This window comes from Emiliania huxleyi (genome assembly GCF_000372725.1).
Source record: "Emiliania huxleyi CCMP1516 chromosome Unknown EMIHUscaffold_20, whole genome shotgun sequence".
Taxonomy (NCBI): domain Eukaryota; phylum Haptophyta; order Isochrysidales; family Noelaerhabdaceae; genus Emiliania; species Emiliania huxleyi.
The window spans coordinates 399,855-426,914 of NW_005200600.1; the positions used below are offsets into that span (position 1 = coordinate 399,855).

Here is a 27,060-nt window from a genome sequence, read left to right on the forward strand (position 1 = left end):
TGCGCGACGTGCCTATTAGTGCATTCTACCATCTACTCGCACATGGCAAGCATGGGCGACGCGTCAGGCCCCATGCCGGCCATCCAAGATATGCGTGCGCCAAGGGTTTGCAGCTACCTTAAGGCGTGGCCCGAGGAAATTCTTTTCGCGCGGCGCTGAGTGAGTTCTGTCTGCGCAAGTCATGTGGCTGCTGGCTGTTGGAGCCTCCGCTCTCTTCACAGCACCCCGCGTACGCGTCCTCTCCCCGCCGCCCGTGCACGCGGCACTGCGGTCGACGCATCCCACCGCACTTGCCCTGCCTCCGACCACGCTGCTCCCGGCGGGGCTGCTGCCAGCCGGGCTGCTGCCCGAGGCGGTGGCGCTCAACACCGTGCTCTTCGGCGCGTTCGGCGCCAGCGGCGCATCCGAGCGCATGCTAACGCCGTCGGGCTTTGCCCACGCCTGGGCGCTCGGCGTCATCCTCTGGTCCACACTCGGCTGGCGCGGCTTCGTGGCGGGCGTGGCCTATCTGCTGTGTGGCTCCGCGGTGACAAAGGTGGGCCGCGCGAAGAAGGAGGCGCTCGGCATCTCCGAGGGCCGCGGCGGCCGGCGCGGCCCCGAAAACGTGTGGGGATCGGCGGCGACCGCCGCCCTTTGCGCGCTCGCGTACCGGCGGGCGGTGCTCGGCCGGGCCGCGGTAGCGCTGTCGCCGCCGGCGCTGCTTGTTGGCGTGGTGGCGTCGCTCGCGACCAAGCTGGGCGATACCTTCGCCTCCGAGATAGGCAAGGCCTATGGCCGCACCACCTACCTCAGCACCACCTTCCGGCGCGTGCCCCCGGGCACCGAGGGGGCTGTCTCACTGGAGGGGACCCTCGCGGGCGTCGGTGGCTCGCTCATACTAGCCGGCTACGGGGTGGGGAGCGGCCTGATGCCGCCGGCGGCGGCGCTGCCGACGGTACTTGCCGCGTGGATCGCAAACAACGTCGAGTCGATCATCGGCGCGACGGCGCAGGGCAAACAGGGCCTCGGCTGGCTCACCAACGAGGTGGTCAACTTCATCAACACGCTCGTGGGCGCCGCAGCCGCCATCGGGCTGTGCCTCCTCACCGGGGCTGTCTGAGCGTGCGCGCCGCCGCGCGCCCTCGACTGAGCGTCTCCTCATTCCTCAATCACATGGAGTTGGAGATCGCAATGCCACTTGCAGAGACACACTCTATATCGGGGTTTCCTGCGATGCCGATAAGGAGTCACATATTGCTATTTTTATTTTCCACACGCGCTTCGCGTTCAGAGCTACTGTCAGGGAAACTCGAGCAACTATGCGGCGATCAGCGCTCACATGCGCTCTGGGAGCGCTCTGAGTCTGACCTCTGTCCCGCGCCGCCGGAGCGAGAGAGGATCATTCTGACGAGCCTGAGCGGTGTGTGGCGTCTCAAGCGCGCGCCTCGCTCGAGGCCACAACTACGTACGACGAGTCAGATACGACTCCGGGCCCGGCTGTGCGTCCATCAAAACCACCGCCGCGACGACGGCGTACGCGCCGACGGCCCTCGGCCGACATAGGCGTCCTGTGCCGACGAGGAGAAGTCGCCGAGGTTGCGCGGGTCGACGAAGCGGCGGGCCTCGTCGGGGTCCATCCCCACGCGGCCGCCGCCCCCCGTCCCCGGCCGCGGCGCCTAGTTTCACAAAACTTGTTGTTGAGAAGAAAATGCCTGCCATGGCGCTGCGCGCTAGTCTGTGAGAAATCCCTGTGTGGTGGCGGCGTGCCGTTCTCCCATCCCTCCCTTGGGTTGTGTGTTTTCTTTCTTTCTTTCTTTAGTCTGTGAGAGGTTGAGGTGTGAGCCCTGGAGGCCCTGGGGATGGGGGAGGGGGGGATGCCACGCTCCGTCAACGCCGTGTGAACCGTGCCGGGCCCCGGCCCGACTACGCGCCCGGAAGGTTCCGAGCAAGTTCTGGGGAGTAGCGAGGTGTGTGGCTTACCTCGGGCCGTGAAGAGCTGGGGAAGTGCGAGCTGGCGGTCCCCTCCCGGGCTCTCTCTCGGCTATGACAGTGGCGCGGACCGGTGCCGGTCGTCCTTGCGCAATGCTGGAGCTGGGTGCGACGGGCGGGCGGGCCAGGGTGCGGCGGCAGATCGGACACTGCGGGGTGGGCAAAACGCGCGGCCAATGCAAATTGCAATGTCGCGTCCTGAATCTCCGGTTGTCTTTGAACCTCGCACGAAACACGGCCTGTGGCTGGCCGTGACACCCCACAAGTTTCGATTATGGGGAGTGGGCACCGCCTGGAATTGACCTCACCGTCAGGGAGAACGCCTTTTGACATGCACCGCGCGGTTTCATTCCTGCTCCTAGCCCTGGCGTGCGCCTTCACGGCGGCGGCTCAAGTCACTGGAATCCACAGCAAACCGCTGGTTAGCGTTGTGCTCGTGACATGCGGCCGGCCTGAGTACCTCAAGCTCGCGCTCGCGCAGATCCACGAGCAGTCGTACCCAAACCTCGAGGTGGTTCTGGTGGTGGACGGCACACCCGTCGATTTGAGCCGCGAGCCGAGGCTCCACGTCCACCCCGCGTCCTCGTTCACGACCCCATCCTCCGCCAATCTCCTCGACGTGCGGGTTGTCCAGTTTGACCATCGGGCCACAGTCGGCGAGAAGCGAAATGCAGCTGTGCTCACTGCACGTGGCGAGATCCTGGTGCACTGAGACGACGACGATCTGTACGACCCGACGCGGATCGAGGCCCAGATTGCCCCCCTCCTCGACAACACAGCTCGCATGAGCGCCCTCGTCTACTCGCACGCGGCAGCTCATGCGGCTGGCGGTCCTCCTCAGTGGTACTCTGTCAAGAAGAGCGGCGCGGCGCAGGTGATGCCCGCCTCGCTGGCGTACAAGAAGAGCTCGGCGCTCGCACTCGGCCTGTTCCCCAACGTCTCCCTCGGCGAGGACATTGGACTCATCCAAGCCGGCCTCTCGAGCTGCGAGCAACTTGCAACGGCGCGCGCATTCACCAAGCTCTGTTGCTCCTGCCACTCTTCCGCTCGTTGCTGCCCGCTCGCAGCCCTGCTTGAGCATGTAGTCGCCTCGCCCAACGGCTTGAAGTGGCCTCGCCCAACCCGCATGTGCTGAGTGTGTGTGTGGTCTCTCGCATCAGGTTGCGGTCCCCTCCGTCTACACGCGCCATGGCGGCCACGCCGGCAACACTTGGCAGTGGGCAGAGGACAGGTCGATGGAGTCGCACGGCTTCGGCGCGTCGGCCCGCCCGCGCTTCGTGAGCGACGTGCTCCTTCAGGCCTACATGGCGGCCGAGGCGGACACATCGACGCGTGGGGCATGCGACGTCGTCGCGCGCGAGCTGCCAACCTTCGCCGAGCACACTTTCCCTAAGCTGCCTCCCCGCTGCTGCGAGGGCTCCGCCGACCCCTCCCGCTGCCTGACGAAGGCCGAGGTGGAGGGGCGCGCGCGGCGTAGGCTGCAGTACAGCTATGCCTACGGCGAGCAGGATCCCCACCTCCACTTTGCCCACGGGGGCCGCGCTGACTTCCGCGGCCGCGACAACCAGATTTACAACTTTTTGTCTGCGCCCAACCTGGCGGTGAACGTGAAGACCGAGGCGGCCTCCTTCAAGCTGCACGGCGGCAAGCTGACGGTGGACGGGTCCTTCATGACTGAGGCGCACATCGTGGCGCGCGTCGGTGGGACGAAACGCAAATGGGCCAACGTCTCCTTCTGGGCGTCGAAGCTGAACGACGCGAACTGGGGCTGGCGGATGATCGGCGGCTCGTGCGGCGGACACCATTTCAACCTTGGTCCTGGTGGCGTCAAGACGTGTGAGGAGCTGAGCATCAAGGTCGACCTGTCGAGCGCAACCTTCTCGCTCGGCAACTGGACCATCATCGCTCGCGGCAACGCCGTCTACGACCGCCTCTCCGGCCCAACGCACCGGCTCGACGTCGACTTCAAGTCGCACGGCGATGCAGCGAGTCGCAGCCTCCCCCACGGTATTGTGGGGCAGTCGTTCTCCTGGTCGAGCGCGAGGAACGGCAAGACGGATGAGTACCCGGCGACAGGCTACTACAAGACTGCAGCCATGGCGGAGGGCGCCATCCAGGGCGAGGCGGCCATGTACGAGGTGCTGGGACCATACGCGACGCGCTTTGCCTTCTCGCGCTTCGACGGAGAGGAGCAAACAGTCTCGTCGGCCTCACCGCCAGTCTTTGGCGACGCCTCGGCCACGGACTGAGCGCAATCCGACGTCCTTGGCATGTCGCCACCAAGCAGGAGCAGAGGCGGCGGCAGGGAGAGTGGCAACTCAATCGACCATCAAGCGTTCTCGCTGGAGCGCTGCAAGCCACGGTGAAAAGAGACAAGGCGCCGTGAGTGGAGTCCTGCGGGAGCACTGCATCAGGTTCAGTAAGAGGTGACCCCACTTCGGGCGCAGTGTTCATAGAAGTCAGCGCGAACTGATAAGTAGGTTGTGGGGGGAGGTACTCTATTTGTGCGAATGTGTGCTAGGAATTCCGCCGATCTCCCGCTAACGGATCTTAACCCAACTGTAAGAATTTACGGAAGACTCCCTCGCACAACACGGGGCACGGGACTGGCGCGCACTGCCACTGCTGGCACTAACACAGCTCGCACAGCCCACAGCGTCACAGGTACCAGCTACGAGCTACCACCGGGAAAATAAAGAAATAAAGCACCACTTCCAAGTGCTCCAAGTACCCCTTGCGCTATAGCACCGCCACTGTCCTTACGATGGCGGGGCACCGGCCACCGCTCTTACGTAGTGTTAGTCAGAGTGTTTGGGTGAGATACTCAGTGAGAACAGGCGGAGTGTGTGTGCCTGTACGCGATTGGGAGAGCACTTGTGACAAGGCATGGTTAGGCGAGTGGCAGTCGCTAGTGCGGACTTGCTAAGTCGTGTGTGCTCCCTTTTGCTGGCTAAGACTGGAACAATTTTTTTTGTAGTGTTAGTCAGAAAAAGAAATTGATACTCAGAGGCCCCTCTAGCTCTACCACCACTGCACACTGCCAGTGCCACTGGCACTGCCACCCTCCCACGGCACTGCCAACACTGGACACTTCACAGAGACAGTGGTACCACGCGAGTGCTGCGATCGGCCGCGCACGGCCAGCGCACGGCTCCAAACGCAAAAGTCGCGGCTGCAGCCTCTTTGGGGCAGCAGCGACCCGTCAGTTGGCCTGGACAGGCTGCCGGTGGTCGAGCGTGGGCTTGCCTCCGGAAGAGGCGGCGGAAGAGGCGGCGTCCGCGTCGCCTTAGCGTGAGGAGAGGAAGAGGTCAACGCTGCCCCCTCTCCACAAGAGGTGTCCGCAAGATGGGGCAGGGGCGAGGCGCGGGGGGGGCGAGGGGGGGGGGGGGGAGATCGCCTTGGTCCTTGGCGGCGTCGGTGCGCGCAAAGGCGCTGAGCTTGGCGGCGGTGGCGGGCGAGGCCTGCGCGCGACGGAGGGGGGTCGGGGTCGGGGGCGGCCAGCGTGGCCGTGGGGGGCGGCCGCGGATGGGGACAGGGAGGGCGAGGGAAGAGGGGCAGAAAGGAGGGCGAGGGGAGAGAGAAGGCGAGGGGCGAGGGGGGAGGGAGGGCTCGGTCGGCAGTGGTGCCGGGCGGCGCCGCGCCTGCGACGCGATCGGCGACGTCGCGACGACAGAGAGCAGGAGCTCGACGCCTGTCGAAAGAGGGACGAGGCGGGCTCGGAGGCGGCGGCGAGGGCGGAGGAGGCGAGGGCGGAGGCGGCGAGGGCGGCGGCGGGCTGGGCGGTGGTGGGCTTGGCGGCGGCGGGCTGGGCGGTGGGGGCAAGGGCGGCGGCGGCGAGGGCGGCGGCGGTGAAGGCGGAGGAGGCGAGGGCGGTGGAGGGTCCGAGAAGGGTCGGAGAAGGGTCGGAGAAGGGTCGGAGAAGGGTCCGGGCAGAAGCAGAAGGCCGAGGGAGGCGGAGCTGCGCGCCGTCGGCTGCCTTCTTGGAGAGCTTGTCCACGACGCTCATCCGCCGGTTGAGCGCGTTGACCTGAGCACGTCTGGACGCGTGAACGGCGCCTCTTCACAGAGCGCAGCCCGCCAGCGGCGCGCGCGCGCGCATTCTCTCCGACGGCCTTGACGTCTTTTTTCACCTCGGCCACGTCCTCCCCGACCTGAGCAGATGAGCCGAGGTCGGCCGAGGTCGGCCGAGGTCGGCCGAGCTTCGCCAAGACTGCCCCAGGACTGTGCGGCCCTCGCCCGTCGCCCCTGCCTGGCGGGCTGTGGCGCGACGGTGTGTGCGCCCTCCCTCCCTGTGTACCTTCCTCCCCCCCTCCTCGCCGTGTACCTCCCCCCCCTCCCTGCGCACGCCCCTCCCCGCCTCTCACCGCCCTCCCCTCCTCCTCAGCGCCCTCCGCCCCTCCTCCCGCCCTCTGCTCGCGCGCACCTTGCCGAGCGAGTCGGTCAGCTCTCGCAGCTTCTCGTGCACAGTCTCGAGCTGGGCGAGGAGCTCCTCCCGCAGGCGGGCGAGCATCGCCTCCACCGACGCCCGCACGCCCTCGAGTCCCGCCTTCAGCTGGCTCCCCGAGACCCAACCCACCCGCTCCCACCCGAACGTGTAGATTGCGAGGCCGAGCCCGCCCACCGCGGCGCCAAAGACGACGACGGCGGTGCGCGAGCCCGACTGCGCCCGCACGCTGCGGTCGAGAGCGGCGACCGCCGCCTGCGTCGCCGCCACCGACGATGCGATCTCTGGATTCGGCGGCGGCGGCGGCGCTGACCGGCCCGTGAGCGCGCCAAAGAGGCGCTGCGGCAGGTCCGGGATGGCGCTCGAGAGCCAGCCGCTCGCTCCGTCGGAGCCGGAGCCGGAGGACGTGGCGACCGCGGCGCCGGCGCCGCCCAAAGCGAGACCCGCCCGTGCGCGAGCAGACATTGGTAGCGAGACCCAAGACCCAAAGCGACGCCCACTGAGCGCGTGAGAAAAGAATTTACCGTGTTTCCACCGAAAAAATTTCGGGATCCGTTACGCAAAGCATGGCATCCGCCTCCGCTCTTGCGCTGCTCGCTCGCCCGGGCGGAGGACATGGCCGCCGAGGAGGCGAGTGGGCACCTGCCAGGCCTTCCGCAGGCAGCCTATTGGGCAGACTGAGGGTCAGCTCTGCGTGGCGTGGCCCGTGCGCTGCGCTGCGCAAAGCTGCGGGTGGTGAGGGAGCATCTGGTGCTTCCACTGGGAGGCGCGCACCTCCTGCAGCTGGTGGAGGGCCATGCTGCCGTGTGCCTGCTCCGTGGACAGGACAGGGAGGCGGCACCGCAGCGCCACGGCCTCCGCTGCTTGCCGGTGCAGCAATGTGCTGCCTGGTGAGCAGCCTGCTGGTTCTGTGTGCGGCGTTGACGAGGCTGCAGTGGCACTGTACTGCATGCCACGGCGAGTGGCGTGCGGCGCGCGCGTCGCCGCGCGTGGCACGGGAGGCGCGAGAGGCGCGGCTGTCGGTCAACCCCGCGGCGCATGCGCGCCGCGGAAGCTGCTCGACAGGCGACTTCATTGCGAACGCGGTCGCCGTTACTCCAACTTTGCTTTGCCGATCAAAAGTGCCCGTCCTTTGCTTTTTAGCCGCCGAAAGTTAGCATGCTGTTTTTCTTTATAGGTGCCTCGCAGCTGCGTATTCTCGTATTATCTTCGAGTAAGGGATCGCGTGGGGGCGGTACGTATCCCCGTATCACTAGCTCCGAGTAGAGGGGGCGTCCTTGCAGTTAAGGGGAAACCTGGTACGCGGGTCCAACCCTCGGAGAGTATTCTTTAGCTCCGAGTAGAGGGTGCGTTCTGCTGCTAGGGGAAACCCGGAGCGCGGTACTATCCCTCGGAGAGTATTCTTTAGCTCCGAGTAGAGGGGCGGCGTTCTGCAGTTAAGGGGAAACCCGGTACACGGAGCCAACCCTCGGAGACCCGTGTTATGGCCCTGCGACCGCGCACCCCCGGGGCTAGGGCTCTCTAGCCCGAGGGCTAGAGCGCGCCGGCGGGCGCGCTCTAGCCGGTAACCCGATCCCAATCGTCCGGCCAACTGGGTGCGCTTCTGAGCTCCCCGGTCCTGGGCGTGCGGCAACTAACTGCACTCCAAGTGCTCCAAGTGCTCCACCTAACCAGCGACCAGTAGGAGGCCCGCGCCTGCCCCCGTGCCGCCGGGTGCAACCTGTCCTATACGCTGCAAGACGTCGAACCGCATGTCGTCGGAGAGAGCGCCGAGGCGCGTCTCCTCGTCCTTGGAGTGGTCCCCGTGGACCGTAATGATTGGCCTAGCCATGCGCCAGAAAGCAGGAGAGAACCCGGCAGGCACACGAGGGAGCGCAGGTCCGTCTGAATGGGACCACGACTGGAGTACTAGTCTCCGCCGGAATTCCGGCGGGCACCCTCCCCGGTCAGGACGGGTCCCCCCCAGGACGACGGCGCTAGGCATTCTAGCCACTTGCACGCCCCCCCTCGCGCCAAAACACCATCATGTCGCCCTAAAGGGCGACAGCTAGCAGTCCTTACAAGATCCTGCTCGTGCAGGTGGGGACCCTGTCCTTCTCCCACCCCTCGTTTGGCGTGCCCGTTTTATTTATTTATTTATTACTAACCAGCGACAGCGCTCTACACCTCACACCTCTACCTCCCTCAGCGCCTGCTCATCCCTCGTCAACACACCGCCGCTCGAGTTCGCGCAAGCGCTCCGTGCCCATCCGGCGGAGCACACACTTGTTGCCCTCGGGCACCGCCTGCGGGTCCGCTCGCGGTGGGGTGGAGGACAGCGGTGCCCCTCTGCTACGCCGCGTCGGTCTCGTCGACTCTCGGTGTGTACGGCGTCTCCCTCGCCTTCACCGACGGCGGTGCCGGAGCTGGTGGGTCTCCCTTCCTGCCTGGCCAGAGGCAGCAGCCGCGCGGGTGGAGGGCTACCTCGAGGGGTCGACACTACGCCTCTTCCTGCACCGCCAGGCGCCGCCAGGCGCCACCGGCACACTCGGCCTCTTCGCCGCTTACCTGCCAGGCGTCCGGCCCAGGACCTTCTGCGCAATTGTGGTGTTTGGAGACGCCTGCTGTGGATCCCGGCCTCTGCGGCGGTGGCGGAGGTGCTGTCGGCGAGGGGACTGGGGGAGCAGCAAGAGACGAGCGGACTACTTTCGGCGTAGCAGTTGACGTCTAGATTCCCAAACACGAAAGGGTCTGGGCTCGTTTACGGCCCCTTGTTTGTACGTCCACGGCCTGGAGGCCAGCCGCATTCCGGGAACAAGTTCAAGTATGTGGGGAGGTTAAATTATGACATTAGTATGTGTCCTATCTAGATCTACCTCGCCAGAAGCATCGCATGATCCTTCCCCCTCGCTGGCGAAGACCGACGCGGTGTGACTGCAGTGGGTCTCACGGCAGCTGGTGGACCGCTCCCATCGATGTAGCCGTTCTAGCTTAGCTTGTCGTTACGTGAAACCCTATAGGGGGGGGCGGGGACGCCAGCAGACACGGCCAGATACGCTAATTGCAAAACGGAATGATAACCACTAGGGACGAAAGCACAGCCAGAGCTCGTTATAACCTAGATCGTCAGGGACCCGCACTCCTTGACCGCCAGGGTCGCAATGGTCGTATTTCGGATCGAAGCAAATTGCCGCGCGCAACCTTGCGCCCAGAGTGCTGATTTGCTTGGGCGACTAGCCCACTCAGTCTCTGAGCAGTAGTACCATCCCAGCAAGTCGTTGATCGACGAGCAGCCGCCCGAGCATGGCGACGCCCACGCATAGAAAGTGCCGTGGGCGGCAGCTGGGCAATGAATGCAGTCTTGCAGAACGACGATGGAGCGCCCGCGCCGCGGCTTGGTGGGCGGCAGGGGCGTGGAAAGCGCTTGCCAACGTCGATGGCCGCCTTGACCGCACCGTTGATGGGCACAGATCCACCTGAGACTCGCCGAAGCCGTCCTCAGAAGCTTCGGCCACCATCCGGCTTTGAGCACGGTTGCTCATTGAGTCGGCGGCACTCGGCGACGTGGCCTCGGTGTCGCAGTCCCTAGCCAAGGGCGTTGATCCAAACGTTGGAGACTACGACGGGAGGACGGCGCTGCACGTTGCCGCCACCCTCGGCCAGATGCGCGTGGTGGAGGCGCTGCTGCGATCGCCCACCGCACTCGTCGATGTCTTTGACCGGTGGGGCAAGACACCGCTGCAGGACGCGTCGGAGAATGGACACGAGGCTGTGGCGACGTTCCTCCGGGCGCACGGCGCCACCGTCAAGAGCGCAAAGGCGGCGAAGCTGCTCTGCACGGCGGCAGCTGCGGGCAACATCGACCGCCTGGTGCGGCTCCTGGCCGAGGGGAGCGATATCAACGTGTCGGACTACGACGGGGGACCGCACTCCATCTCGCCGCCTCGGAAGGGCACGCCCCGGCTGTTCGCTGGCTACTGTTGCACGGCGCCAACGCCAAAGCCCTCGACGGTTCGGCGGCTCGCCTCTGGACGACTCATATCGCGAGGACCGGCAGCCACGAGGTGCGCCAAATCCTCCAACAAAGCTCGGCGCACACCGCTGGCCGCGCTTCCATCGCCAGTGTTGCACCACAGCAGCAGGCTGAAGAGGCCCCAGTGGTCCGTTCAGCCTCGGCACCGCTGCCACCGCAGCTGCCGCCCCCGGATGAGTCACCGCCCGTCCCGGTCAGTAGAGCCGTACGACCCCACGTCATGTCGGATAGTTCTTGAACAATAGCAGCAAAATATCATTGGTGTGGGGCGGGTGTGTGTGTACGATAGAGGCGAGAGAGCAGAGGAATAGAGGCCCCCCTCTCCCGCGGCGGTTGCGCCCTGACGCCCCCCCTCCCTCCGGCGCTCCTCGCCGGCCACGGGCCTCGCTCCGCATACTAAAGCCGTAGTACGGCTATAGAGCCGTACTGACGTAGGGCATATTAGAGTACTTTACGGTGTGTGCTGTATGGCGCATAGTTGCACATGTAACCATGGTGCTTCACGCTTCAGTGTGCCGAGAGGTGAAGGAGCACAGTTATGCTCGCTCGTGGCGTTCAATCGGAGAGGCGTGACGACTAATTGCCGATTGCCATATACAGCCGAAATTTCAACTTTGGGACAGGGGTCCCCCCCCCCCCCCCTCCGGGCGCCAAAGAGTCCGCGCCCGCTTGCGCCCGTGCGCCCGTGCGCCCGTTTTCCGCCGTGGCCCCGCGCGGCCGTACCTACTCGCGTTTTCGGCCCACCGCCTTCGACCGAGCTTACCACCATCACGTACGCACGTTTTATCGTGTGCGCGACGCGCTCGACCACCACCGCGGTGGCGCCAAGAGCGCCTTTTCAACACGCTGCGATGGCGATGTGCAGCACCAGCCGTCCACTGCGGGAAGGGGCCACGAAAGGTGTCCAGACCCCAGTTCCGGCGGACACAGCGAGCGTCGGGACTCCGTCCCAGCAGACGAAGTCTTCCTCGTGGGCTCCACGGCCCGGATCGCGAGCTCGATCGATACCACGCGCTCGCCTGGACGTCCGCCACCTCTGCGACGTCGACGCTCTCGCAGCGCGCCGAGCGGGCAGCAATCTACTCCTCTCTGCGCGCTCGCGCCGGCCGAGAGCTCGCGTACGTCGCCGTGGCACGCCTTGCGACTCCGTGGACCCTGCTCGGCACCACCGACGCTCCGCGCCGCATCGGTTTTCCTCGGCTCCGGGCCGCTGCACTGCTCTCGCGCTCGTGAGGCTTTTGTGCAGCGCGCGGCACGACCCGAGATCCGCTTCGCCACGGCGCACGCCGCCCGCGCGACACGGACAGTGTGAGGCGGCCCCCGGCACGAGCCTTCACAGCGCCATTCTCCGCGCGCACAGGCAACGAGCGTGGACAGAGAGCCGCATGTGCGCCGCGGTGAATGGCTGCGGCCCGGACCGACCGCCCCGGCTGCCGCCTACCCAGTGCGGCGGCGGCCATCGCATCCCGTCGCACGGCCGCCGCGCGGATCGCCACTCGCGTCGCGCGCCCTCTCTCAGACACGTACTCACGCACCGCGCTGCGGCGGCAGCCTTGCGGCGGGGACAAGGCTCGCGCCGCTCCGCATCGAGTCGTGCCGCTCCGCCGCGAGCGGCTCCACGTACGTCGAGGGCGAGCCGGCGAGCGCACCGACGAGGCCAGGTCGTTTGAGTACGGGGCATGACCCTCTGCCGTGCACTGACGGTATGTTTGAGACTGCTGACTGTCATGTCGTGAATGAATTAGCGGTGCTAATACAGTAAAAAAAACGTAGACGCACCGCCGAGTACTCTCGTCACGGTCCCCAACAGTCCTCGCGCCGCTCTCGACACACAAACAAATCTCGCCCTAGGAAATCTCGTCTCGACCACCCACAAAAAGAAAAACAACGTGGGGGTGCGCCAGAGGCAAAGCGGTCGCAAGCTGTCTCGGTGGCGCGGCGAGAAGTCACACACGGCACGCAACCACAACACAGCCGCAGACACAGCCTAGCCGCCACCCCCGGGCACACAAGCGAGGCAACGGCAACGGGCAACACAAACACAAACGTACACAAACGTTAGATTTGTTTGGTATTGCTAAAAATCTCTTCTCTCTCTCTCAACGGGCTCGCACACGCTGCACTGGTGAGCGGCGAGAGCCTCGCGACACCCTCTTCCGTCGAAACGTGAAGAGCTCACCATCGCGGCGAGACGACGCACTATAGCGGTGCGGCCCAGCAGCTCCCGGGGCGACGCGTCTGCTCCCCTCTCTCCGCCGAGAGGACCGCCGGGAGCGCATCCAGACGCACAGCGACCGGGCAGCAATCGTCCGCGGCGCCGAGGGAGAAGACGGAGCAGCGGCAGCTTGCCGGTGTCGACACCTGTGCGAGCGGCGAAGGCGCACTCAATTGTCGACACCTCAGCGTCGCGCGCCGGCCTGTGGAGGGATCGAGCCGAGCGAGAACTGAGCGTTGTGGCGAGCGGAGCGGTGAGTGAGGCTGGAGAGAGGGCGCGCGTCGCGGTTTCTGGGTTTGGAGCGGTCAGGGCCAACCAGTTTCACGCACCGTTAGCTCCGAAGCGCATTCGGGTGCCGACGGCAAGGATATATGAAGCCGCCGCCGTCGGAGACGCTCTCGGCGACTCGTTGAGGCGCCGAGGGAGGCCCCGTAGGCAGTCGCGGCGGCTCGAGCGGCTGCAGAGTGCTCACCGGGAGGGGTGCGGAGGGAGCTGCGCCCGCGGCGGCGGATGGGCGGCGCACGTGTGGGCGTGCAGCACAGGAGACGCGCGGCGAGAGCGTGAGCAGCAGCGACTGCGGGCAGAGAGCTGGCAGAACACGAGCGAGACGCGGGATGTTTGGGGCTGTGTCGTGTCGAGTCGACCTACGTGCCCGCTCGGCGAGCCTCGACGCGGCGCAGGAAGCCGTGTCGGCTGGTGCTGCACATCGCCATCGCAGCGTGTTGAAAAGGCGCTCTTGGCGCCACCGCGGTGGTGGTCGAGCGCGTCGCGCACACGATAAAACGTGCGTACGTGATGGTGGTAAGCTCGGTCGAAGGCGGTGGGCCGAAAACGCGAGTAGGTACGGCCGCGCGGGGCCACGGCGGAAAACGGGCGCACGGGCGCACGGGCGCAAGCGGGCGCGGACTCTTTGGCGCCCGGAGGGGGGGGGGGGGGGGGGGGACCCCCCCCGATTTGGGTTAAACCCTTCCCCACCAGGAGTGGCCCCCCCCGGCGAAAAACCCCCCCGGGGTCCCTGGGAAAAACACCAGTTCCTTTCCCTTGGTCCCCTTTCCCCGGGGAAATTTGGCCCCCTTGCCTTTTCAGGGGTTAAATTGGGCCCCCGGAAAATTTGGCCCGGGGAAAGACCCCTCCTTCAATTTGGTGGGAAAAAAGGGGGCTTTTTTTAGTTTCCCCCCAACAAACTTTTTGCCCCCCATTTTGGGGCCCCCCCCCGGGTTGAGGGTTTTGGGCCCCATTTCCCGGGCCCCCAATAAATTTTTTTGGCAAGGGGGGGTCCAATTAGGTTCCAGGGGAGTTAGGGGGGCCCTCCCTCCCCTGGAGGGGGGGGACCTTTTTTTAGGCATGGAGGGTTTTTGGGGTCCCGGGCTTGGGGGCTTTTGACGGCCTTTTTTTTTTTTTGCCCCCCCCCCCCCCCCCCCCCCCGCGCGCGCACCGCTTGAACACAAATTCCGACTCCTCAAACCGCCCGTAGCTGAAGTCGGCGCCCGACGCGCCGCTTAAGCTGCTCGGCCCTGGGTGCTCCTGCGGCCCGGCAGGGGAGAGAGGTGTGGGAGCGAAAGCGCACTGTAGACGGTGCGGGCGGGTGGTGCATGGCTGGTGGCGGCGCGCGCCCAAAGAAATTCGACGAGCGAGAGCAATGCCTACGCCAAGCATCGAGCCGTAAGACTCGAGCCCCCACCGCCCATCTCTCTCTTCGCGGAGCCGTCGCATTCTCGCGTTGCCCCATACACCACCACCCCGACCCCGTCTACTCCCGGCCCCAAGTCCTTCAGACCTGGCTGAAGCTGGCGCCCTCGAGAGAGCTGTCGACGAAGCTGACAGTGCTGAGGGCGGCGCCGCTGAGCCGCGCGTGGTCGAATCTGCAGCGGATCGCCTCGACGTGGCCCAGCGCGGCGGTGGCTTCGCCACGGTCGATTCGCGGCGGCGTGCGAGGAAGGGAGGTCGCCTCGGTGGCGGTGAGGTCGAGGTCGAGCGGCGCGGTGTCGAAGGTTGCGCCGCGCAGGGAGGTGTCCGAGATGGAGACGCGCAGCATCCGCGCGCCTGGGGGGGGGGGGGGGGGGGCAGACCACGGACGCGGGCGTTGGCCTGGGAACGGGCCGGCTCTCTGCGTGGGACGGAGAGACGCGCGGCGGGCTGCACCGCTTAGCTCGACGCCCTCGAAGTTGCAGCTGGCCAGGCCGACGTCGGTCATCATGGTGCCGGCGAGCAGCGTCGTCGGCGAGGCGACGGCGCCAATCAGTTCCGTGTGGTCGAGTCGCGACGCGACGAGGCGCGTGCCGCGCAGCGACGGGCGCGTGAGCACGCACTTGCTCAGAAGGGCGCGGTGCAGGTTGGCAAAGTCGAGCACCACGTCCTGCGAGTCTTCGAAGCCCTCGAGGGTGGCGTCCGCGAGGCTCGCGCCAGTCAGGTTGGCGCGCGAGAGGTGGCCGATCACGGCGACCGTCGGGTTGACGCTCGCGCGCAGCTCCGCGCGGCTAAGGTCGACGAAAGTGAGGTCTGCCCGCTCAAAGGTGAAGTCCGTCGCGCGGACGCCCGCCATGTTTGCGCCGGTGAAGGAGGCTCCCTCGGCGTGCGTGTTGTGCAGCGTGGCCCCCTCAAGCTGGGCGCAATCGAGCATCGTGCCGGTGAGGTCGACGCCTGAGGTGGTGGGCGGTGGGCGGCGATGGGAGGCGGTCTGAGGCGGTGGGCGGTGGGCGGCGGTGGGAGGCGGTGGGAGGCGGCGGGTGGCGGGTGTGATCCGCCGAGAGGCTGCAGGGTGGGGGCGGGAGACGCTGAGTGCTCGGCTGGCGGCGAGTTGTGCGCGCGTGCGGCTCAACAGTGTGGCTCGAGCGCGCCGTCGAGGGTGGCGTGGCTGAGGTTGGCGCCGCGCAAATCAAGGTGCGCGAGCGAGGGACAGCCCGCAGCCAACACCTTGCTGCCCGGCCGCAGCGCCTGCATGCACGCCGCCTTGCCAATGGCGATGCCAAGCGCCTGCCGCCTCGCCGCCGCCGCGTGGATCGCGTCTGCGTCGAGCAGCCGAATGCCGGAGCAGTGATGAGTGCTCAGGCCGGAGCCGATGGACATCCCTCGCGGCTGCTCAGGAGGCGAGGGTGGCGGCGACGGCGGCGGCGGCGGCGAGGGTGGCGGCGACGGCGGCGGCGGCGGCGAGGGAGAGGGCGGCGGCGGCGGCGGCGGCGGCGGCGGCGGCGGCGGCGACGGATGCGGCGGCATCGCGGGCGGCTGCAGGGGCAGCGGCGAGGGCGGCGGCCGCTGGGGCGACGGCGAGGTCGGAGGGGGCGGAAACGGCGGTGGGGCGACCGACGGCGGCGGCTCTGGCGGCGGCAATAGCAGCCACCCCGCAGGCAGCCATGAGGTCAAAAAAGTGATAGGCGGCGGTGGCGGCGGGGGCGGCGGCGGCAGCGGCGGTGACGGCGGCGGCGGCGGCGGCGGCGGCGGCGGCGGCGGCGACGGCGGCGGCGGTGGCGGCGCTGACGGCCGCCGCCTCGTGCTGCCCTGCCTGCCAGACACCTGCTTGGTGTAGCACGATGCGTACTGCGAGCCAGGGAGCGGCACGGCGTGCTGCGCCACCGGGCCCATGTGCAGGGTGCAGCGCGTGGGTGCTGCGGATCTCGGGCCCTGATTGCGGGAGCTGTAGGCGACAAACTCGTACGCCTGCGCGACGCGGGCGGCAGTAGAGGCTGGGCGGAGCGCTGCAGTACTGCCTCTAGCGCGATCTCCGGCTCGGGGTTGGAACGCGCCTGACACGCGTCGTCGATTAGACAGAGCTGCCGGCACTGCAGCTCGTCGATCCCCCAGATCTTGTTGGCGCGGGCTCTGTTGTTGGAGCCCTTTTTGCGGACACAGCCGCCCTGCCGGCCGCCAGATAGGCTCCAGGTCAGCATAGCAAAGCGCACTAGAGCAGCTCACAGAGGCGCCGAAAGAAAAAAATTAGGCTGGTGTAGGCTTGCGCAGCGAGCGAAGTGCGCTAGGCTCAGACGGCGAGTTCGGCGCTGCGCTAGGCTCAGTACGGCGAGTTCGCGCTGTGCGGCCTGCACCGCTCTAGCAAGAGACTCTAGGCACTAAGGGCGTCTACGCCCTTATAGGCACTAGGGGCTCTCTTGCGAAGATTTTATATCTCTCGGCTGCGTTGGCTCGCCAAAGTCTTGTTGTTCTCGATGGCGCTGACTGGGAGTGTGTGTTTTCGTAGAGAAGGAAACACGCAAATCGTCCGGGTTCTGTCGAGCGTGCGGGCCGCCGGGCGGTTAGGGCGGAGGCCCCAGGCTTGCGAGAGAGCAGAGAGGGCGAGAGCTAGTGCGAGAGTTAAAGGTCCGACAGGTTCGGCACCGGGCGCCGCCTCTACAAAATGCGCCTGTGGGCGGACCCTTACATATCACAGATCACTGTACGCGTCCCCTCCACCACAGGCGAGGCTCGGGGCCTGGGAAACCTCACAATCACGGGCCAAATTCCGCGCCTCCGCTGCGCGTGGCCGTCGGCCGGACAGCGCGCGCGGCGTCCTGCGCCACTTGCGCTGCGGCGGGGGCGGCCACGGCCGCGGCGTCTTCGCCCTGCATCTCGCGCAGCAGCGCGGGCAGCACGGCTCGCAGCCCCTCCTCCAGGCGGCAGTAGGTGCCGATCAGCTCCTCGTACGCCTGCGTATAGTCGACGCGCTGGCGCGCGGCGCTCTGGTAGGCGCGCTCGCGGTAGTGGGCCGAGACGACGGTGGCGAGGTAGCCGCACAGCCGCTCGTCCACCTTCGGAGCGCCCTGCCGCGTCTGACGCCACCGCGCCTGGAAGTCGGGGTGCAGCGAGTCGACGAGGATGACGGAGCCGACCAGCCGGCTCCGCTCCGTCTCCGCCGACCGCTCGCCGGCCTCCTGCTGACCGGGCAAGCCCCGCACCAGCCGCACCGTGAACGGCTCCGACGCCTGTTTCCAGCGGAAGGTGTGTGGAATCCGGCTCCACACCGGCGCGCACACACGCCATGAAGAAAGCTGGCGCCGGCGGCGACTTCTTCTGCCGCCGCGCCCGCCGCCGCTCCTCCTCGGCCGCCGCGCTCGCCGCGCCGTCCGTCTTGATGTCGTCGATTGCGCGCGCCACCGTCTCGCCCGCGCCAGCAAGCGCCTTGCCGATCAAAGAGCCGAGGCCCGACGCAACCTGCTCCGGCAGCGGCTTCGCTTCCGCCGCAGCCTCAACTGTGGCAGCTGCGCCGCCCCGCCCCTGCTCGGACACCCTCTCCGCGGCGACCCCCTCCGCCGCCGCCCGCTGGCGCCGCTGCTCAAGCCTCTCCCGCCGGAGCCGCTCCGCCGCCTCGCGTCGCTCCGCGTCGGCCACGTCGGCGAGCACCTACCTACGCGCGTCTGCTCACAGCCGGCGGTGTGAGAGGCGTTGCGCCGTCCCGCGTCTTGCGAGCACCGCCGTGAGGGTGTCCTCGAGCTTGGAGAGAGACTTCTCCGTCGCCGCGCTGAGCGTGCTCTCGATCGCGTCCATCAGCGGCGCCTGCCCGTGTCAGCGGTCGGGCGGTGGAGGCGGCGACGGTGGCGGTGGCGGTGGCAAGGGCGGAGGCGGGCGGCGGCGGCGCCTCGCACGCCTCGACGAGCGCCTGCGAGATCGTCCGAGATTACCCGAGGTTTGCCTTTGCGGACCTGACCTCGGCTATTCTCAGCTAGTCTCTACCTACTCTCTGCAGTCTCGGCTCATCTCGCCTCGTACGCAGCCTGCCGGCCGCGCGTCTTTTTGAACTCGTCGCGCGTGATGACCTGACAGGATTGGTTCGGTCGAAGCTCAGGCAGCTCCAACCCGTCGTCCTGAGCTCGTCGCGGCGCGAGGTTACCGGCTGCAGCGGACCGGACCGATTGCCCGTGATGTCGATGTACCCTACCACCTGCACGCGAGCGTCAGTCGTGCAATCCTCCGGCTGTCTTGCCACGTGCGCGCCTGCTGGCCTCGCGGCGCGGAATGTGCTGCAGCCCCTCGCCTCAGTGTGTGCTGCGCGTGTCTTCCCCTCGCCCGACGTCTACTCCCACACCTGCGGGTGGCTCCACAACGTCCAGCGGTTGGCACTCTGCCGCGCAAACGACGGCGTCGCCCCGCAAGCGGCGATCCGGCGGCCAGACACGAAGAAGCGCGCCGGCCGCCCCTCGGCCCCGCCGACGGAAACGCAAACGTCGGCGCCGCCTTCGCTCACGGCGGGCTCGGGCCGCAGCCCCGCGGGCCGTGTCCGTGGTGCGCCGGCGGGCAGGACGCAGAGGTTGATGTGCGCGACTTGCCTGCCCCATGAAGACGGCCAGAGTCGGGTCGTGATCGAGTGCATACAAGGGCTACGAGCGGACGGCGGAAGGCAGCGGAAGGCGGCGGACGGCAACGGAAGGCAGCGGAATACACAGCTCCGCATGCTAGGGCGGCTGCCCCGCGCCGAGCGGCAGCTGCTTCTTGACGCTCGCGCCCGGGCTGAGGGAGGCGTAGTCGATCGGGCTGCAGCGCAGGCCATGCCCGGGCGCGTCCTCGTCCCACACCTGCGGGCAAGGGCTGGAGACGGTTCGGACATGGCTGCAGGCGCTCTGGCCGTCGCCCCAGGAAGGGGGGGCGAGAGCGAGAGATTGAGGGAGAGAGAGGGAGGGAGAGGGGGGGGGGGGCGGAGGGAGGGAGGGAGGGAGGGAGGGAGGGAGGGAGGGAGGGAGGGAGGGAGGGAGGGAGGGAGGGAGGGAGGGAGGGAGAGGAGGAAGGGGAGGGGGGGAGGGAGGGGCAGTCAAACGCACAGTCACGCGCAGGTTGGCGCGGTCGAGCAGCCGCTCAAAGTGCGACTCCACCTACAATCGGGCGAAGCTTGGGCTCGACGTGCGGGTGAGAGTGGCGAAAGCGAGCTGAGCGGCGACTCCGCCTAGTTCGTTCTTTGCTTCGTCTGATTGTGCACTTCGGCCGCGCCGAAACCGCTCAAAGTGGAGAGACTCCTCGCGGGCGACGGCGGCGGCGGTGAAGGACTCGTCGACCCACTGCGCGTCGAAGCCCTGCAGCAGCACCTGAGGAACTGTTCGCTCGTGTCAGGTCACTCTCCCACCAGCCGCCCGCGTGAGCCCAAAGCCCCGCAGCGAGGCCGCGAACCTCTGTCCCGCTGCCGCCGCAGAGAGCGGCCGCCTCAGGCGCGGTCGGCGCCAGAGGCTCGAGAAGGAAGCCGTCGCTCTGAGACCGCTCCACCCGGATTTGATGCGCGCGGTCGGCCGCCGCGGAGCGCACCGTGAGCGACGAGCAGGCGGCACGGAAGGACTGCATGCCAAACCCAAACTGGCCATTCACGAAGGACGCGCCACGCTTGCGGGACTCCCCAACGCGCATCACCACCCGCGCCAGCGTCTCTGGCGGCATGCCGCGGCTGTTGTCCACGATCCGCAGCCGCCGACCGCGCCGCGAAACAAAGACGTCCACTCGGACCTCCCGCCTGCGTGAGGGAGAGCCCTGTGAGGGATGAGCGAGTGGGTCCCAGTGTCTGCAGTGCCCTGCCGTCTCGCCTGTACGCGCCTTTGGCCGGCTCATACAGCGACTCTGCGTCGTCGAGCGAGTTGTCGACAAACTCCATAAGGATTCTGCTTGTCGAACCGTATCGGTCGGCCATGTGATTGAGCAGCAGTGCTGGAGAGGGCACCCGAAGGGAGAGAGACTCGGGCGGCGGGTCGTCGCCACTGGCTGTGGCGCTCGCGTACACGGGCTCCAGCCGCGTACGGACTCCAGCCGCGAGGGGGCGTGCGAATGAGCGCATTCTCGCTCCACGGAGGGCTTGCGGGAAGGTCAGGAGGAGCCACGCCGTGTGCATCTTGATGGCAAAAATCGCGCCGGATTTCGTCCAAAAAAATTGAAAAATATAAATTCGCGAGCCGAACAGAGATAGGAAGCAGACTCCCAAAGGGTGGGCGACGGCTGGCAACACACCTTCCTTCCCGTGAAATCCCAGTGATGGCGGCGGCCGTCCTCCCATCCATCCTTTTGCTTGTATGTTTGGCTTCTTTCTTTCTTTTTCCCTCCCTGGGGTTGTCTGCTTTCTCTCTTTCTTTAGATGCAGGCAAGAAAGAAAGAAAGAATGCGACAACCCCAGAAGGATCGTTTCTTTCGCCGGTTGCCCCGAAACTCGCGATGAGAGAGTACCGCGCGCGGCCCCCTTGTAACAAACACCCGCGATGGGCTGGCACAACTCCGTCCACGGCTGCGATAACTTTGCGATGCTGAAGCTGGTGTCGTACCGGGAGCAGCAACAGCGCCGCAGCCCTTCCCCGCCCTCGTTCCCCCGGCCCGTCTGCTACGTCTGCCTTCAGCCCGACGGACCCATGATTGTGAATGTGTGCGACTGCCGGTGGAGCAGGGTCCACCCCGCCTGCCTTGATCAGCTCGTCAAAAGCCAGGCGGGTAGCGATGTGTGCCGCGTGTGTAGGTCCCAGTTCGCAGTCACCATTCCGCCACCCTCACCGAAGGCAGCGGCACTCTGCCCCAGCGCGCCGCCAATCGGCTTCTTCTCGTCGTGGTGATGATCTTGGTTGCTGTGCGCCGTGTCGGATTCGACCGCTGCCTGGTGGGCTTCTGTGTGGTGACTGGTGTCAGCAGGTGTCCCGCGTGTCCGTGAGCTCTCTGTTTCTCTGGTAGGACGGGCTCTGTCTGTGAGGACTGTGTGCGGCGCCGCTCCAAAATTCTCCAGATATGCGGCGGCGGGAGGACGGCACATTTTACGGATATATTGAAAAGAATCTCAACAACACTCCCTCGGTGCCACAAACGGTCGGAGAGCAGGTGCGCGACGCCGCCAGTCGGCTCTTGTGTCGCCTCATGCGGTGCGCCCGACTCACAGCGGCTGCGTCTCGCGCCACAGCCATGCCTGCGAACGTGCGAGGTCCTCCTCCACCCCGTCCTTGCCGCCCGCGGCTGCGCGGCGCAAGAGCTCGGCGTTGACCTGTTAACAGAGCGAGATCTCTTACGTGACGTGCCGCTCTTTCACGAACGCGCAAACTGCTCGGCGGCCGCCTCGTCGCGACAGCGCACATGGAAGGCGTCGATCCACTCCCTCTGCCGCGGCTCGAGCAGCTCCACCTCGATCAGCGCGCGGCAGAAGGGCACCGGCGAGCAGTACCGGAAGCCGAGGTATGGCCGAGAGCCTACACACACACACACACAGCGGTCTACGCCCAGCGGCTCGCTACTGCAGCCTGTGTGTGTGGGGGGGGGAGGGTAGGGGGGGGGCATCGCGCGCCCCAGGCGAAGTGGGTAGGCTGCTCGACGACGATGAGGTCCGCCTAGCTCGACCCAACCAGTGCTCAAGCTCGGGCAGCCCAGCCTCGGTCCACTCCCCCGTCGGCAGCCCGCCTCGATCCGAATGCCGAACTTGCCCTCCAGGTAAAAGCCGGGCTCGTCCGAGAGGTAGTGCCCCGCCTCGATCGGGTAGAGGTACATCCGCCGCCGCGCCTCCGACACCTGCCCGATGTCCGTCGCCCCGCCGCCGATGCCCGCCGGCCCCTCGTGCACGTTCAGGTACGCGCCGATGCCGTGGCCCGTGCCGTGGAGAAAGTTCATGCCGTCGCGCCAGCCGGGGGCGCGGGCGAGGCACTCGAGCATCAGCCCGCTGGTGCCGGAGGGGAAGGTCGCGAGGGCGAGGTCGAGGTGCCCCTGGTCACGAGGGGGCGGGAGGGGCTCTCAAATCTCAGAGCCGATGGAGGTGCCGGTGCAGACGGAGCAAGGCGGCGGTGCGTGAGAAGAGACGAGAACCAGTGCGGAAGGGGCTCCCACGATGGGGATGTGTAGGTGGGATGTGTGGTGGTGTAGAGTGGGGTGCCCGGGCCTGCAGCACGCGCGTGTACGCCCGCCGCTCGTCCGCGGTCGGGGACCCGAAGTGGAGGGTCCGAGTCACATCGGTCGTCCCGTCGAGGTATTGGCCTCCAGTGTCGCAGAGGTATACGCTCTCGCGGTCAATGAGCGAGCAAGCGCCGTGCGTGGCGTGGTAGTGGATCACGGCGGCGTTCGGCCTAGATGCGGAACACGGATCCGTGTCTCCCCATATCTCCCAAGATCTCGAGATGGCGTTCGGCCCGGTCGATGAGATCGTTGGGAAGGAGTCGCCGACATCTCCCCACATCTCCCCACATCTCCCCATATCTCGCGCCCGATCGACGAGATCGTTGGGAAGGAGTCGCCCACGCAGCCCTCCATCGCCATCCTCCGCCGCCCGATCTCGTCCGCTAAGGGGGGAGGGGGGGAAGGGGGGGGGAGGGGGGGGAAGGGGGTGGAAGGGGGGGGCAGAGAGGGTGTGGGCGGGGCGGCGGGGAAACACACAGCGCTGTGGCCGAACCTGTCGGCGCACCTCGCCGCACCTCGCCGCATCTCGCCGCACCTCGCCGCACCGTCGCCTCATCTCGCCGCACCTCGCCGCACCTCGCCGCACCTCGCCGCACCTCGCCGCACCTCGCCGCATCTCGCCGCATCTCTCGGCTAGTCTCGCGCCCCCCTCCGCCTCCGTCACAGGCTCGCCGGCGACCATCTGCGCCTGCGAGGCGGCGAGGGCGGAGATGGGAGATGGGCGGGGTGGAGCGACGGAGGGGCGAGGGCGGCGGCAGCGAAGGCGACGGGCTGGGAGGCGGCGGAGGCGGCGGCCTCCAGCCAGGCGAAGTACGAGCAGAGGGCCGCTGCGTCCTTGCGGCCTGCGCTGACGAGACCCGCAACCTCGGCCTCATTCTTCCTCGCCTTGAGAGCCTCGACGGGCGAGGTGTCCACCAGCCGCCGCCGCGCGTCCGGCAGCGCCGCCGCCATCGCCATCGTGGTCGTGCCTCGCTCGAGCATCACGAGGCCGTCGGCGCCGCACCTGCGCACAGCTCTATGTTTTGACTCCTCCCCTCCCCCCTCCTCTCCCCTTTCGGCCTCGCCTCTCCACTCCCCTTCTTGCCCCTCCTCTGCTCTCCTCGCCTCTCCAGCTCGAGGTGCGGCCGCTTACGCCCACACCCTCGCCCACACCCTCGCCCACACCCTCGCCCACACCCTCGCCCACACCCTCGCCCACACCCTCGCCCACACCCTCGCCCACACCCTCGCCCACACCCTCGCCCACACCCTCGCCCACACCCTCGCCCACACCCTCGCCCACACCCTCGCCCACACCCTCGCCCACACCCTCGCCCACACCCTCGCCCACACCCTCGCCCACACCCTCGCCCACACCCTCGCCCACACCCTCGCCCACACCCTCGCCCACACCCTCGCCCACACCCTCGCCCACACCCTCGGCCTCTCGGATGTCTCTCGCCACGGGCACCGGAGCGCGGCCTCGTCCGCGCCGAAGGAGGAGTAGGCGGCGAGCTCGACAAACGCGGTGCCGCCCTCCGAGCCACAGCCCTGACGGGAGACGTGGGGAGATGTGGGCGAGATGTGGGCGAGATGTGGGCGAGATGTGCGGAGATGCGGCGAGCGGCGAGATGTGGGAAGAGGTGGGGGGGGGGGGGGGATGTGGGGAGGTGGCCAGATGGGGCGAGATGTGGGAAGATGTGGGGGGAGGTGGGGAGGTGGCGAGATGGGGCGAGATGTGGGGAGATTGCACCTCCGAGTCGAGGTGGCGGCGGACAGTCCGTACCGTTGCCGCGTTGCTCGCCTCGTCCTCCTCGTCGAGTGCGCGCAAGAACAGCCTCGCCCTCGTCACGAGCGGCGCCCCCTCCTCCTCGCCGGGCGACGCGGTGAGCACCGCGTAGCCGAGAAAGACGGGGTTGCACTCGATGTCGGAGCCGCGCAAGTTGAAGAGCCTACTCGTGACTCGCCCCTCCCCCTCCTCAAGCAGCAACGATGAGTTGGAGCCCCGCGGGCGTGTGGGGCCAGCAGAGCTGGTCGAGTGCGTTGAGGATGAGGGCGCTGCAGCCCGCCTCGCAGACCTTGGTGCCGAGATGACCCGAGATGACCCGAGATGACCCGAGATGATACCCGAGATTAGGCATCCGCCTCGCAGACCTTGGCGCCGACGCGCGCGAGCTTGTCGGCGACGCGCTCGCCCGAGAGCGCGAGCGGGTGCGGCAGCACGCCGTTGCTCGAGACGGGAGGGCGCTTCTTCCACACTGCGTCCACCAGGTTGCCCGGCACCAGCCGGAGAGGCAGGCAGCCGCTTGCCGCCCACCCGTCGGCAAAGTCGATGGAGATGAGCCTCGGGTCGGCGCCGACGGCACCCTCCGGCAAGTGCGTCCGGACCCACTCCTCGAGGGTGGGGACCCCCGGCTCATGCGAGCGCATCAGCACCCACTCTGTCCCCGAGAGCTGCTTGGCCGCCTGCACAAAGTAGCGGCCGTCTGTCCACACGAGCGCCTTGTCGGCAGTCACGAGAGCGGTTCCGGCGCTGCCGGTGAAGCCAGTCAGCCACTCGCGCCGCTTGTCCGCCTCAGAGACGTACTCGCTGCTGTGCGCGTCGCCCGAAGGCACAAGATATGCCGCGAGAGAGTGCGCCTTGAGCAAGCTGCGCATGCCGGCAACCTTGAGAGCCATGTCGAAAGGCGTAAAGTCCTCGCAGAGCGGCGCACCCGGGCGGAAGCAGCACGGGCACGATTGGTCCGACCAGCCGAGCGGCACCGCGGTTGTGGCCGTTTGCGCCATGGCGCGTTTTGCTCACCGTCCGGGCAGGTCTTCTCTCGGCCGAGCGCCGTGGCCTGGCTCGGCTCGCCGCGAACGCCGCGAATTTCAGTGCACTCACGAGACCTCGATACTAACAAAGACTACGATACTGGAGGTAGGGTCGATTCCGCATGTGGTACGGGACCCCTTGTCGTCTCGCCCTCCCTCACTGGTGTGTTCATTTGGGGGGGGTCATAACAAACACGTGCTTCCATCTTGAGAGACAGCGCGCCGCCTTGCACCTGTATCAGAGCATCGGGGGTCGTGTGGTGCTGTGTGTGCTTCCGTTGTGTGGAGGAGGAGGCAGAAAGGAAAAAAAAGGGGGGGAAAGGGGGGGGGGGTTGACGATCTGCGCTCTTGTGTGGCCTAGAAGACTCTCTATCATAGAGAGCGCAGGGAAGGAGTCCACTTCTTCACCACTAATGCGTTCGCACGTGACGGATAGGCACGTGGAAGACGCGGAAACAGAGCCGTGCACCCCTTCGCCCTCTTCATCACTGCCCCGGCGCCCACACATCAACCTTCTTGGGCAGCAGCTGGTTCGACTCGTCCTCTCCGTGGCCTAGGCAGCCGAGTTCACCCTCGCCCCACGTAAAGACGGCGCCGTCGGCGGTGAGGGCGAGGCTATGCTGCCACCCAGCCGACAAGGCGACGACGCGCTGTCCCGCCAAGGCCTCGACCTTCTTCGGCTGCCGCTGGTTCTGCAGGTCGCCGTGGCCCAGCTTGCCAGCACCTCCATCGCCCCAGCTCCAGAGGGCTCCGTCGGCGGTGAGGGCGAGGCTGTGAGCTCCAGCCGACACGGCAACGACGCGTTGGCCAGCGAAGGCCTCGACCTTCTTCGGCAGCAGCTGGCTCTGCTCGTCGCTAGTGCCCATCCGGCTCAAAAATCCATTGCCCCAGCTCCACACGGCGCCGTCGGCGGTGACGGCGAGGCTGTGGAACCATCCAGCCGCGACAGCGACGACGCGCTGGCCAGCCAGGGTGTCGATCTTCTTAGGCAGCAGCTGGTGCTGCATGTCGCCGTGGCCCAGCTGGCCAGAGCCTCCATAGCCCCAGCTCCAGACGCTGCCGTCGGCGGTGAGGGCGAGGCTGTGCCCGTTCCCAGCCAACACAGCGACGACGCGTTGGCCAGCCAACGCCTCGACCTTCTTCGGCAGCAGCTGGATCTGCTCGTCGCCGTGGCCCAACTCGCCCCCGCGGCTATGGCCCCCGAGGCTATGGCTCCCGCCCCAGCTCCAGACGGCGCCGTCGGCGGTGAGGGCGAGGCTATGGCTGTGTCCAGCCGACACCGCGACGACGCGCTGCCCAGCCAGGGCGTCAATCTTCTTCGGCAGCAGCTGGTCCTCCTCAAGGCCATGCCCCATGCCCCGCCAGCCGCAGCCCCAGGACCAAACGGCGCCAGTCGCGGTGAGAGCGAGGCTGAAGTATCGTGACGCCGCCACACCAATCGCGCGCTCGCCTCCGGGAGACGGGAGACGGGTCGGCGTCTTCAGCTGCAGCACGCCCTCGCCGTGGCCGAGAAGGCCTGGAAGTTCCTCCTCCTCGTCCTCCTCCTCCTCCCCGCGCTCCGCTGCCGTGCCGCACGACGAGAGCCGCCCCTCGCCGTCGATGAAGAGGCTGTGCCGCCTTCCTGCCGACGCCCTCGCCGGCGGGTTGGACTCGCGCAGCAGCGCCGAATAACACAGCCACCGCACGGCGCAGCTCTCGTCCTCCGGCTGCGCCGGCAGCTCGTAGCCTCGCTCTTGCGCCCACAAGAGGATGCCCTCCTTTGCGAGCGAGGCGTGAAAGAGCAGCGAGACGGCCGCGACACGAGCGATGTGTACGGGT

At 67.2% G+C, this 27,060-nt stretch overlaps 7 protein-coding genes across 7 annotated transcripts; 3 read left to right on the top strand and 4 right to left on the bottom strand.

The window, feature by feature from the left end:
- Positions 1–181: 181 nt before the first annotated feature.
- EMIHUDRAFT_99697 (hypothetical protein) lies at positions 182–1,099 on the top strand (the record flags this gene model as incomplete). The annotated part of the gene is made up of 1 exon (XM_005781636.1): positions 182–1,099. One exon carries the CDS (start codon positions 182–184, stop codon positions 1,097–1,099), a length of 918 nt encoding a protein of 305 aa, XP_005781693.1.
- A 1,200-nt stretch (positions 1,100–2,299) lies between these two features.
- On the top strand, positions 2,300–4,217 carry EMIHUDRAFT_99698 (hypothetical protein; the record flags this gene model as incomplete). The annotated part of the gene is made up of 3 exons (XM_005781637.1): positions 2,300–2,671; positions 2,717–3,049; positions 3,129–4,217. The coding sequence occupies 3 exons, from the start codon at positions 2,300–2,302 to the stop codon at positions 4,215–4,217; spliced, it is 1,794 nt and encodes a 597-aa protein (XP_005781694.1).
- A 724-nt stretch (positions 4,218–4,941) lies between these two features.
- Positions 4,942–6,905, bottom strand: EMIHUDRAFT_434637 (hypothetical protein; the record flags this gene model as incomplete). Its single annotated transcript, XM_005781638.1, has 6 exons — positions 4,942–5,253; positions 5,366–5,429; positions 5,610–5,659; positions 5,935–5,995; positions 6,066–6,119; positions 6,392–6,905. Coding segments are annotated over 6 exons (936 nt in total), but the record flags the coding sequence as incomplete, so codon positions are not given.
- Positions 6,906–9,694: 2,789 nt separating this feature from the next.
- EMIHUDRAFT_203849 (hypothetical protein) lies at positions 9,695–10,538 on the top strand (the record flags this gene model as incomplete). Its single annotated transcript, XM_005781639.1, has 4 exons — positions 9,695–9,722; positions 9,801–9,847; positions 9,938–10,402; positions 10,515–10,538. The coding sequence occupies 4 exons, from the start codon at positions 9,695–9,697 to the stop codon at positions 10,536–10,538; spliced, it is 564 nt and encodes a 187-aa protein (XP_005781696.1).
- Positions 10,539–14,410: 3,872 nt separating this feature from the next.
- EMIHUDRAFT_449844 (hypothetical protein) lies at positions 14,411–16,540 on the bottom strand (the record flags this gene model as incomplete). Its single annotated transcript, XM_005781640.1, has 4 exons — positions 16,380–16,540; positions 15,477–16,293; positions 14,782–15,279; positions 14,411–14,541 (listed from the first exon to the last, which is right to left on the bottom strand). Exons 1-4 carry the CDS (start codon positions 16,521–16,523, stop codon positions 14,411–14,413), a joined length of 1,590 nt encoding a protein of 529 aa, XP_005781697.1. The 5' UTR covers positions 16,524–16,540.
- Positions 16,541–19,111: 2,571 nt separating this feature from the next.
- EMIHUDRAFT_434638 (hypothetical protein) lies at positions 19,112–20,445 on the bottom strand. The gene is made up of 5 exons (XM_005781641.1): positions 20,127–20,445; positions 19,723–20,056; positions 19,502–19,640; positions 19,380–19,430; positions 19,112–19,136 (listed from the first exon to the last, which is right to left on the bottom strand). Exons 1-4 carry the CDS (start codon positions 20,426–20,428, stop codon positions 19,414–19,416), a joined length of 792 nt encoding a protein of 263 aa, XP_005781698.1. The 5' UTR covers positions 20,429–20,445; the 3' UTR covers positions 19,112–19,136; positions 19,380–19,413.
- Positions 20,446–21,319: 874 nt separating this feature from the next.
- Positions 21,320–25,284, bottom strand: EMIHUDRAFT_449847 (hypothetical protein). The gene is made up of 8 exons (XM_005781642.1): positions 24,583–25,284; positions 24,215–24,406; positions 23,900–23,964; positions 22,445–22,619; positions 21,964–22,263; positions 21,851–21,893; positions 21,625–21,755; positions 21,320–21,553 (listed from the first exon to the last, which is right to left on the bottom strand). Exons 1-8 carry the CDS (start codon positions 25,213–25,215, stop codon positions 21,446–21,448), a joined length of 1,647 nt encoding a protein of 548 aa, XP_005781699.1. The 5' UTR covers positions 25,216–25,284; the 3' UTR covers positions 21,320–21,445.
- Positions 25,285–27,060: the final 1,776 nt, after the last annotated feature.

What these genes read in the sequence shown, in the direction of transcription:
- EMIHUDRAFT_449847 (XM_005781642.1), bottom strand. Translation starts at nt 25,215, where the DNA reads ATGGCGCAAACGGCCACAACCGCGGTGCCGCTCGGCTGGTCGGACCAA. An exon ending in AGCGGCGGGCGTACACGCGC is followed by an intron (nt 22,264 to 22,444) that starts GTGCTGCAGGCC and finishes CCTCGTGACCAG; the next exon opens with GGGCACCTCGACCTCGCCCT. An exon ending in ATGTGCGCTGTCGCGACGAG is followed by an intron (nt 21,554 to 21,624) that starts GCGGCCGCCGAG and finishes CTCTGTTAACAG; the next exon opens with GTCAACGCCGAGCTCTTGCG.
- EMIHUDRAFT_434638 (XM_005781641.1), bottom strand. Translation starts at nt 20,428, where the DNA reads ATGCACACGGCGTGGCTCCTCCTGACCTTCCCGCAAGCCCTCCGTGGA. An exon ending in CCGGCCAAAGGCGCGTACAG is followed by an intron (nt 20,057 to 20,126) that starts GCGAGACGGCAG and finishes TCCCTCACGCAG; the next exon opens with GCGGGAGGTCCGAGTGGACG. An exon ending in GCGGCGGCAGCGGGACAGAG is followed by an intron (nt 19,641 to 19,722) that starts GTTCGCGGCCTC and finishes ACAGTTCCTCAG; the next exon opens with GTGCTGCTGCAGGGCTTCGA.